General features: G+C 52.1%; 1 protein-coding gene across 1 annotated transcript; it reads right to left on the reverse strand.

Annotated features, from left to right (window-relative positions):
• Positions 1–6,475: 6,475 nt before the first annotated feature.
• PV07_02976 (uncharacterized protein) lies at positions 6,476–11,055 on the reverse strand (the record flags this gene model as incomplete). Its single annotated transcript, XM_016389633.1, has 10 exons — positions 6,476–6,508; positions 6,869–6,989; positions 7,038–7,198; positions 7,250–7,663; positions 7,720–7,812; positions 7,863–7,960; positions 8,016–8,496; positions 8,551–8,646; positions 9,735–10,363; positions 10,419–11,055. The coding sequence occupies 10 exons, from the start codon at positions 11,053–11,055 to the stop codon at positions 6,476–6,478; spliced, it is 2,763 nt and encodes a 920-aa protein (XP_016251535.1).
• Positions 11,056–11,996: the final 941 nt, after the last annotated feature.

The following is an 11,996-nucleotide window of genomic DNA, read 5'->3' on the forward strand; positions in this document are numbered from 1 at the left end:
GCTCTCATGTAAGAACATCATTGGTGTCATCGAGGGACGGTGCAATCCTCCAGAGGTATGTAATGGACGAGCATTCTGCCAGAACAAGCTAACATGGAACTTCGCGCAGTTCCTGCCTCAGCTTATAGAGCTTTTCAAGCAGGGGAGGTTCCCAGTTGACAAGCTCGGAAAGGTCTATCCCGCTTCTTCGATCGACAGTGCATTGAAGGACCTCAAACGCGGCTCGGTAAGGCTTGCTTGACCTCTTGGAAATACATGCTTGCCCTCTGACACTGATCAACTTCAGGTAATCAAGCCGATTCTATCATGGGCAAATGTGTGATCATGAAAATTGAGGCCAACTGTGAAGATCCTCGGATCTCTGAGCGGTAGAACCATAGATGCCTCACACTTACAAGGTGGTTGTGCGGTTGGACAGGCAATAGCACATGGCCCTAATTATCTAACATCCTGGAGACTGCTTCCCGTTCAACACTGCCGTACATCTTCGCCGAGGTCTCAATCCGCGCCATCGCCCAAAAGCGAATGTAATGGGACCACCTACGCCAATGGGATGACACCCGCAGGTTCGGTCTAGGTGGAGACGCACTGATCTTTTATTTGACGAGCATCCCAGGGTGCACCTCTCCAGGCGGGGAAGAGTACGGGGAGGCACAGCGAAGCGAGGGCATGATTCTAGACCATTACCAGCTTTGAATTTGTTTCTTCTATTCCTTGCGCCCAAGGGATTTGGGGCTGATGGCCTAGAATGATGAAGTGGCCAAAATGCAAAGACCACCTCTGCATCATCATGGTTGACCGGCTAGTCTAGACTCGTAATGACGAGCACATCAAGCCTGATTGTCGTCCCCATAACTTCGTTAGCCAGGTACAGCTCATTGTAGGCTGGACCAGCGGGTTTCCCGCCCCGCATGTCTGGAGTTTCGACCGGATGTTGCACTTGATTCCAAGACCCAAGCTTGACGTACCTGGTTCCGGAAGTCTCTGCAATGATGTCTTCTCCCAATTTCTTTCCCTGTAGATTGACAGCGAAATCCCATTATCGGATATCGAGTCATGGTAGGAGACATAAACGAATTCCCATCTTCCTGCTACAGGTAGCTGTCATCTTTGTCAAAAGAATATGGCTAGCCTCGATAATTCGATAGTTCCTTCGACCAAGCGCGGCGCCGAAGCGACAGCCGGAAGCCGACCAAAACGACGAAAGACAGCAGTCGCTTGCAACGAATGTCGAGACAGAAAGAGAAAATGCGATGGGAAAAGGCCTGTCTGCGGAGCCTGCTCCATCAAATCCAAGGGCGAGCAGACTTGCACATGGGACCCGGACAAGACAGGCAAATTCCACGACTCCCAGTACGTACAGAGCCATCGTCCCAGGCATGCCTGTGAAGGCTTTGGCCTCTGTGTGTATAATACTGACGTTTCTTGCGCTTGGTCGTAGGTATGTAATGTCCTTACAGGCGCGAATCCGACAACTAGAGAGCATGCTGGCACGACAATCTCCTGCGCCTCTTGTCACACAAACCGACACGCATCAGATGAGCTTCGATGTGCCAGCCTATGAACCGCCAGTAGGGTCGGTCGAACCTTCAGAACCGTCTCCTCTAGTTGTCCCTGATGCTTCTACCGGTACCGGAACCGGCGACGCCCCCGGAGCGATGTCTTTTATCTTGAACAATACGATGGACCGCTCGCCAACCCCTCCGCAGCCGTCCACCCATGCCATGCATATCCCAGACCGAACTCATCAAATTACTGATGTGCAGTCGTCTGTGGCAGATTGTGCTCCAGCTACAGATACTCCAAATCGTCCAAGCGCCACGGCGCTTGACCATGATCTAGATGAGGTCGACGATTCCGATGCTGATGTCGATGGTATGGGTGCTGTAGCGTCCAACTCCATCCACGAAGCTTCCACAACTGGCACCTATGCTCCCGAAAGAGCATACTTCGGACCCTCCAGCACTTTGGGCTTCATGAAGCATATCCAAGCTGTGCTGCAGCCTCACAATGCTGAAGTTGTCAAGAACACAAAAAATGAGCGGTTTGGTGAGCAGGATAGTTTTCCCTCGATAGGTGAAGACCATTGCTGAGCTTCCAAGGTTACACTCAAGCATTTAGGAAAGCCACCACGCAGACCTTCAGTCGTCGTCACTATGTCGTTCCACCTAAAACATTGGCAAATGCATTGCTTTCGAGCTACTGGAATCATGTCCACCCGATCTATCCATATCTTTTCAAGACCGCTCTGAATATTCGCTATCAGAAGCTATGGTCCGATCCTGACGAGAAGTCTCCTTGCGCGTCTTTCCTTGACTCGAGGTTCGTGTTACAAGACCACACTGACGTAGAGGGCTACTATTCCAACGAGCCAATATTTTTCTGTATAATCAATCTTGTCTTTGCCCTTGGGGCGCAGTACAGCCCTGTCGTTGACCCTGACGAACGCTGCGAGACAGGCGAAGTCTTCTTCCAACGGGCGAAAGGGTTTATCAATCTTGACAGCCTAGAGTATGGAGAAGTAACACTTGTGCAAGCGCTTCTACTTATGGGCCTATATCTCCAGAGTACCGACAGATCCAGTATGTGCTGGAACATCGTTGGCTTGGCTATACGGACATCGCAGTCGATCGGGTTGGATAAAACAGTCTATCGTTATGTGTCAAGCAGGCCACTAAGCCGCCTGGATGAAGAGATCAGGAAAAGGTTGTGGGGAGGCTGCATTATCCAAGACAGGTACTCAATCCTTGTTCAACCACTCCGCCAGATGACGTTCGTAGAGCGTTAATGCTCTGTCATGAGGCTTTGTCTATTCTCTCATTAGTCTTGCACTGACTGTTAACAGAGTTGCGTCCATGATGTTTGGACGGCCGCTGATGCTGCCTCCTGCTTCAATACGAGGCATCAGCCTCCCGACTGCCGTCGAGGAGGAAGAATTGATGAAAGTAACAGTATCGTCGGGTCTACACCCTTCCGCCAAGCCAAACTACATCACATTCTTCGCCCATGCTGTCAAGCTTTGTCAACTCGTTGGGGAGGTGCTTGATGCGATATATGGTGGTGCAGCCTACACGACTGATGACACGGAGTCTAGTGCCAGTACCCCAACTCCCAGAATGGGCTCGGCTAAGTCGTTGATTGAGAAGATTAAGACAGGAAATGCTCAGGGCATATTGGAGCTCGATGCTGAGTTGACCAAGTGGCGGGAGGATCTTCCCTGGTTTCTTCAAATTTCCACGTACACAACAGCCTCCACTGGCACTCGCACCTCACCTGCTCCTGACGGCGGCCCTATCCTAGCCGAGATACCCCACGAGCTTCTGGCCATATTTCATCGGCAGGCCAAGATCTTACAGGCTCGGTATTCCTATTTCCCGCAGGTGACAACTCGCAAACTCACTGACACGCTCCTTCACAGATTCCTCCATGTGAAAATCTTGTTGTCTCGCCCCGTTCTGACCGTGCTTCTTTCGAACACTGATACTCCAGCCAGCACATACACTTCGGCCGATGCACTGCAAATAGTGCTACGACAGACCACGCTGGAAAAGATATCTAAGCATTGTATCCAGGCAGCTCAAGATGTCACGAACCTCGTCTATGACAGCCTGATGTCCGGCGATGTGACGTTGCCTGCTTGGTGGTACAACGTCTTCTGTCAGCCCGACCACATATATCCTTCCGGCCTCGACCGTGCTGACCACGAACAGATTTTTATACTGCTGCCACTATTTTTGTAGCGCAGCGACTTTGTCCTCCACTCATGCCTTTGGAGGCAGAAGACCAATGGCAACAATGCTGGGACAAGTGCCTTCGAGGTCTTCATAGATACAAATCTCAAAGCGTGGTGGCGAGGCGGTGCTTCAAAGTGCTTGAATTGGTGAACAAGCAGCTCTTTCGAGCCAAGGACCACGGTATGCATATCACTAAGGACACGAAGTTCTGTGGCGTTAAACGATTGCTAGTGCATGCGCTTTCCACCGGCCTAGCGAACTCTGCGACTGTTAGCCGTCAACAGGGACGAATGAGCCAAGCAATTGACACTGTGGCAGAAACCGAGATCTTTGCTGACCCAGACTTACATGTTTCGGCCGATGGTGGAATGAGCTTCAACTTGGCTCTGGATGCTCAGGATATGGAGTGGTTGGCCAACATACCTTTTGATCCCACCATCGACATCGATACCTCAGTTGCCGGATGGTATGAAGAGCAGGGGGCTGACCAGCAGGTATTCCCGCCGACATAATGCTCACGGGGAAAGTGGTTGTCTTCGTTGGAAATACAATGTACATGGGTGGAAGACCAATATTTTTGTGGCCCTTTCTGTGTGCATCAGCTTAGATGGCAGCACGACATAATTCTCATCTTGTCTGTATGTGACTTCTCCCATCACCGACTATCCTCCCTATTGCTGCTGTTTCCGCTGATCTCGCCTGACTAGAAACTGTCACCGTGATGCGACGGACGAGCTTCCTTCCAGATCTTCGCAGACCACGCTCTGATACGAGGTCCCTTCCACCAGAAGATAAAAATGGGGATGTGGGCCACGAACGCAATGACTGCGAGCACACCAAACGGGATGGCATATCCTTGACTCGTGTTCCACGGGACAATGGCGTAGGAAATGGCAAAGGCCGCGAAATTCTTGAACCCGTTCTGAATGACCAGCGCTGCATCCGCGCGCGCAATGTATACATCAACCAGGTAGGTTTGGGTAAGGTTGCACGCCACAAGAAAGGAAAACATGACTAGGAATATTAGTCAAACTCGACCCATAGCAGCAGAGAGGAGGGAAGGGAAAACCTTACTGAAAGCTTCTCCGACGAGCACCGCGACATAGTGATCATGATTCTGTGCGCATACCCCGACGATGATACAGCCCACCGGCGCCAGAACCGCGGTGACACTGAAGAACACCAGTCTCCACTCTGGCTGGAAGTCGGCCGCATGGCGATGTCGATCGACATACCAGTCGTTGAGGAACCCGGAGTATGGGATCGCGAGACAGGTGGCGAGGAACGGCGACAGAGCCGTCAGGCCGGTTCGCTTAATGTCGAATCCGTACTCGCCCTCGAAGATGAAGGTGTTGGACGTCAACATGTAGTTTGCCACCATTAACAAGATGGAAAAGTGGCAGGTCATGACCAACACGGCCGGGTGCGGGATGTAGCGGAACGGATAGGCGAATGCTCGCCAGAAGCTATTTGGAACTCGAGGTTAACACGTTGTCAGGCGGCAATCTCGCAGGCACATACTCACCTGTTGACCTTGCTTCGTCCGCCTCCACTGACCGCCGGAAACGTCCAGTTGTCCACCAGACGCCGCTGACGCCCGTGCTGAACCGCAGACTCTCGAGTGTACTGGGTCTCTGGGAATAGGGAGAACAGCAAGAAACAGCACGACAGCGACAGAATCACGTGGATCCATTCGATCCAGCGCCAGCCGAGATTCGCAGTGATGTAGGCCCCCTGTAAGCTCCCGATGGCAAATCCCGAGGCCTCGAAGAGGGTGAGGAGCGCCATGCACTTGGCCCTGTCGTCCAGGAAGAAGACGTCCGCGATGACCTGTGGCCCCAGCGTCTCCGGCGACGCCATGCACGCCGATGCCAATGTCCGTGCCGCTGTGAGACAGCCAAAAGAGTCCGCTTTGGCGCCCCAGATGGAGAACAGGCCGCCGGCGAGGCTGGACAAGACGAAGCACTTCCGCACCCCGAACTTGTTGCCCAGCGCGACCCAGAACAGCGATGCAACCCCGTACGCGAGCAGAGGCGATCCGACCAGGTACGTGACGACGTTGAGGCCGCAGTGGAGGTCTTCCGCGACCACAAAGAAAGCGGGGGCGATGGCGATCATGTTGAGGGGTCCTTGAAACGCCCAGACACACAGCACCGCGAGGATGGCCAGTTTCTGTCCCGTCGGCCAGTTCAGGGGGTCGAAGGCATCGTCGCTGGGCTGAGGGTCCAGCGGGAGCCCGTGGCGAGAGAGCTTGACCACGGCCGAGTTCTCGTGGTGGCATGCCTCTCTCGACAGCTCTTCGACGTTGTTTGAGGCGTCAGGATCCTTTTCGTCAACACCGGTGATTCGAGACATGGTCGAGTAGAGGGACAGACTCTCGAAAAAGCCGGGAAGGAAAGCAAATGTGCTAAGGCCGAGCCGGCAGGCGGAGCATCCGTCGTCCTTGTCGTCCGGAAATCGACCTGGGTGGGCAGATTGGGCAATGGATCTCATTTATACACCAAAGACGCCTTGGACGGCTCTAAGTATTCCTCCCACTCCAACTCCCCGTCTCTCATAACCCCCAATGATATCGCTAAGGACAGTCTCCCCGCCTAGACTTACGGCTACAAGACGGAACATCGCGCCTCGCGTTGGCGGAATAATATAGTCGTTGTGGTAGATAAGGACAGGAGGCAGGATGTTCGTGACCGGTGCATTCACGCGGAGCACGGAAAAAGCTCGAATCGGATGAATCCCGTTCACCAGAAGCCACCGATTGCCAGAGTGCTCATCTGCAGCGTCAGTAGATTCAGTAGTCAGCTTTGGTATTGCGGGCCCTGGGCCGAGATAGTTCTGCTGGAACTGCAAGCGATAGGGACTCGGCTGCGTCCCGAAACGTCTGTCATCATCCTTGCGACATATCATTGCATGTCGGGGAGCTCGACTTGTGGAAAATACTGCTCTCTAATACGGTATCTCGAATAGCGATTCAGAGTCACAGGAATAATCACTGATCCATGCGAAAATTTGCTTCCTGTTAGAGCTATACCTTTGGCTTCTCAGTTATGATGGCAGGTTGGCAGCACATATTCCTTGACTTGTTTCAACTATTGACTGCTCTCTTTCAAGTACAGATTCAAACTCTTGCTCACCGGACCGCCACTGAAGCCATCCGTCATTATCATGTCGGAATCGGCCGTGGTTGGTGCAATCGTGACATCGAACCGACGAAAGAAAGACGGGACTACGAGCTGAAGTTCCATCATAGCAAGGCTATAGAGGTCATTACGAATCACGATGGGACACTGGTGAGCAACTTACTTGCGCCCAATGCAAGCTCGTGATCCAGTGCCAAAGCCATTGAATGCCGCTCTTTGTCTTGATGTGTCTTCTCCAAGCCATCTCTCTGGGAGGAAGGAGTCGGGGTCGGGAAATACGTTGGGATCTTGGTGTATCGAGTAGTTCTGAACCCCCACGATGGTCTGTCCCAGTTAGTCCATCTTTATGCCTCAAGATCAATGTACTCCACCCACTCCTTTGGGGATTTGATTTCCATCCACCACGAGGCCATTGTCAACGGCAACACGGGGTTGGCCGCCTGGAATCGTTGGATACCTTCTGAGAGCCTCCATAATCACGGCATTCGTGTACGGAAACTTGTTCGCTGCAGTAATGTCGGGTACATCCCGTGGATGCGGGATCCGTTCATACACCTCCGCTTTGAGCTTCTTGTATACTCCTGGATGGCGGACAACAGCCCAGATCAGAAAGACTATCGTGTTGGCCGACGTCCCACTCCCGGCAATCATGATTGCCAGGAGCTCTTCCGCGACTTCGACATCGGTCAGTTTCCGTTTCAGCCACGCATCCGGTTTCTCGATCAGGCTCGTCATCACAGCAGAGCGTTTGTCCGAATTGCGCTCTCGCTGCACGATGTTGACACAGAACTGACAAAAACGATCAACTTTACGTGAAGTTGGATCTTGTCCGGGAGATTTCCTACCTCTATCCATTCATTTAGAAGGGTAAACGGCTCGCTAACAGAAACCCACGGGAGGAACCGTCCAAAGGACCGAAGTGGTGGAAATAATGCCGTCTGTGCTGATCAGCTTCATCGTTTCGCAGGATTGGTCTTGACGTACATACCCAGGCAAACGCTGCTTGAAAAGCCTCCAGCTCCCGAATGACGGGGTGCGCCTCACCTGTCCTTAGTGTTCCGCTTTCGTGGTTTAAGGAGAAGTGAACTAGATGGTGGTTACTCGGCCGCCACTCCATGCTGAGGACAGTCACAGAACTCACAGACAACGTCCAGGGCTAGGAAGTGAAGCCAGGGGTAGACATTGACAGCTTCGGATCCGCTTTGCGATCTTTCGTGAAGCTGGTCCAGCGTCTGTGAGATCTTCTCGCGCAAGAGAGGAGCGTAGGTCCAGACGTGTGCCTGAGAGTAGGTCTTCGCCATGAGTGACCTCCTCCCCGCATGCTGTGCTCTGTCGCGGATGCTGAAAACGCTATCTTCCGTCGTGAATTTGCCGGCCTTGTAGAATTCGGCCTTCGGCAGTCCCTGTCCGTGTCCGTAGATATCTTTCAATGCCGTTGGGGAGGCAAACGACAGTTCATTTGGGCCCACGCGAACCACGGGGCCGTACCTCTCATGAGCTTGCTGGATAGCGTGAGCCTTGCGAAGCTGGCGCGCATGCGATGTCGCCCAGTAAGAGGATGCTCGGGCGAGGAGGGGGCCCGGGTACCGTGCCAAAGGGTGGAACCACAGTCGGTAGGTGTACTACGTACCTGTCAATATTGGATTCTTTAGAGACGGATTCTTACTACGGCTGACCTTTACAACGCTATAAATAAGGAAGCCAAGGAACACAATGGCAAGGAAGGTGCACGACGACGTCTCTCGGAGGATGGTCAGAATGGCCATGCTGTCCTGGCGTTGAGAAGTACTGTGAGCGTCCTCTCATGTCAGCAGGTAATGGCTCCGAAATGAGCCTACAAAAACCTCCAATGTCTATATGAGCACGAGGGACGGCGGAGAACATCCCTCCGAGCGGACAGCATCCCGCTCTGCACCAACGGGATATCCGGGGTATGTCTTGACTGGAACAGGTACCAATCAAGGTTGAACAGAAAGTTTCATGGCTTTTAAGCCTTGACCAACTCCGGAAGTGTCCCGCAATGAACGTTATTCACAGTCGAAGTTTTGTATTCACACCGTTGAGAAGGAAATGTTCCCAAATGATCTGAATTGGACCAGCAGCTGTGACTGTACGACAATGGCTGAATCTCTAGAGTGAAGTTCGCCGCAGCAGTGGTTGCAGCCACGCAGCTTCAGTGGTAATGCGCTATATGGACTTGAAGAGTTGAAGTACTTGTGTAGTCTGGCTACATCCACCACCCAAAACATACTGTTTGTGAGATTCGTCGCTTTTGTACATTTCCATCGTTTGTTCGCATTACTACGGTTGATGAAAGTCTATTTCAATGATTTGATGGCATTTACTGTGACTGGTGATTCTCTCCGAGTTGATCTTCGCGCGACGACAAGTACTGCCGAAACAAGTAACGGCGAGACGGCCCCACTTTGATCCTATATGTTCTATAGGGGACATCATCATGAATGGCTATAGTTATTTGCCGTACGAACAAAACGATACCGTAAGAAAAGAGGTCTATACTCGGTCGGCAGTAACTATGGGGAATTGCGGGTAGTGACATGTAACGTTCACGTGGATGAGGTCATTTTCTGGTTCATGGCCTGAAGCTAAGGAGAATATATGAAAGCCCGGTAGGAGGTTGTAGCCATCTAGACAGCGCACATTATAGATCATCATATAACACGTTATCGAATGTATGGGTCGAGCTGGCGTTCCAAATCCAAGTAATTGGTCAAAGTTGTAGTGAGGCTCATACCACATCAGCTAACCGAGACGCCGCTAGACGCTACTACAGTGTATGTCAAGCACAATGCTCGATAAGACCCAAAATTGCAGCACGACAACGGTGTAGGCACACTACAGAGGACCTTTTGTTGATGCCTGTCTCGTCCTCCCATATTGATGCTACGAAACGAGCTGGTAACGACGGTCTTGAAACTCCGTTATCCGGCACCGTTGGCTGTGTGAGGCCCAAGCGCTCCAGGCACGCCAGGGACGATTTACTCTGTCCTGATTGCGTAGATGGTATCCCGAGTAAGTCTTCCATCTCGCTGAGCCGGCTGTAGCCAATGCGTAGCAAGTCAAGGCTTGAATTCAAAGCGTTGCCAAAATGGTCTGGAGGCACGAACAGGTCTCCTAGTCGAAGACTGTATGGAACGTGACTTGCATCGGCGAATTTGCTCCCCAATGCTCCTAGACTTGTTCTCAGATTGATTGCATCTTGAGAGCTGTCAGGACTGGATGAGTTGGCGGACGCCGTTGGCGATGGCGATGGCGACGCTAAAAGACTCTGTAGCATTCGTTCCAACAGCGACGTTAGAAGTTTGACACTCAACACATAGCCTTGAGCTTCTATTGAAGCTCGTTTGCTCCGCAAGTGGGCATCGTGTGAACTTTGAGATGTGCGATGGATGCCTGCTTCCTCCGCGTTGCTAAGCTTTAAAACGGCCAAAAAGTTGCTAAGGGCGCTCAAGGCTTCGCCGACGGGGTCTGAAACTGGTGTCAGTACAAGATTCACATTTGGTGCTCGAAATTGAAGCCGTACAATCTTGAGTTCCTCGGTTCGTGTGATCCTCTGCCGTCCCAAGAAAAGTCGCCTCCAATTCCTGGAAAGCCTTGGTAAGCTCCGCCGACGGCTCGGAAAGCTCAGATACGAGTCCATCGCATGCTTTAGATGAGCCCCCAGAGGGAAGTAATGGCATGTTTGGCGCTGAGCTAACTAGGGCCTCAGAGTTCTGCTCAAACGCGGACGAATTGGGGTCGCCAAATGCGGCACTCCTCCCGCCAGTGCTGGGCCGAGACGAGGGAGAAAGGGGAAAGACGTCCTCGAAATGCGTCAACTCAAGACCAAACATCGTGTCCAGCTCGCCCACAGGGTCGTCCAGTGTCGGGATCGCGGCATCTGCGGGCCAGCTTTCCCAGGAGACAAAAGTCTCGACGCTGCATTGGCTAGTCTTCTTGCTTGATCTGGCCCCGTAGACGCACTCGAGTCCAGCTCTTTGGCAACGTTTGCATCGAGTCAACGAAGCCTTATCTCCTACGCATCGTAGCTTCTGTTGGTGGCACCTGTCGCACGACTTCCGCAATGTTCGACCATCGGCACGTCGAATAATGGCGATGTCTGCAGTAGCTGGGTAGTCAGCCCTTGCCGACACATAGTCCGGGTGACGGTCCGATGACATTCGGTGCTCGGCGAAAATAACACAACAGAATGGGAGGAGAAAAACGCCGGACAGACCATGAAGGTGAAAATGCCGATACCCATGATACACTTATACCTGTCCATAAACTGACCGACAGGCTCGGGGAGCCAAAAGTACATCTCAGTGTCCACGTAACCTACTAATGTACAAGAGTTTAAGTGGACTCGAAAAGTCGCATGCAACGCACCGAGTGTGATCAGTATGGCTGAGCAAGCGTATTTTATTGGCTGCATCCCCCTACTGCTGCTTTGCAACGTTGCTGATAAGCAACTGCAGTCTCGGTATAGCCGCCTGCAAAAGCGGCTTCACCCTTGTATGCTGCGCAGGACTGCCCGCCCCACTGTTAGGAAGACCGGATGTGGAACGGATAATTCATATACAGGTGCAGTTTCGTTATCATTGCATGCAATAGTAGCTTCACCCTTATGCACTTCTCAAGATTCCCCGCTCCATTGCTACAATCACGATATACCCAACGGATAACACCCACTCTCATGTTACTCATGAGTCACACCCATTATATCGAAGATAGACCATTACTACTTCTATGCCTCTTGTATATGAGGCTCCTCGTCTTATACCTGGAACTGTATACAGTATAGATATCTCTTACAGGAACACTTACTTCTTCCCCTGTCACCAAGCTTTACACTGTAGTTCGGAGATATAACAACGTCTCAATATTCAACCTGTGTTGGTCAGGATGGATGAGAGGGGTACGAGATGTGGACCACCAGCTAACGAGAGCATACTTGCACGGTGTAGGTCGGGGCACCTGTCTACCACTTATCCATCGAATAACACGACTCCTTCCCATTCTCAGAAGTGGGACGAAGAATAGAGAGTTGCATTTGGGGTGCAGCCGACGACGTGAATGCCTGAGTCTGTCGTCGGGGACCCCCCGGTTCGGGAGACTCTGA

This window comes from Cladophialophora immunda (assembly GCF_000835495.1).
Source record: "Cladophialophora immunda strain CBS 83496 unplaced genomic scaffold supercont1.2, whole genome shotgun sequence".
Lineage (NCBI taxonomy): Eukaryota > Fungi > Ascomycota > Eurotiomycetes > Chaetothyriales > Herpotrichiellaceae > Cladophialophora > Cladophialophora immunda.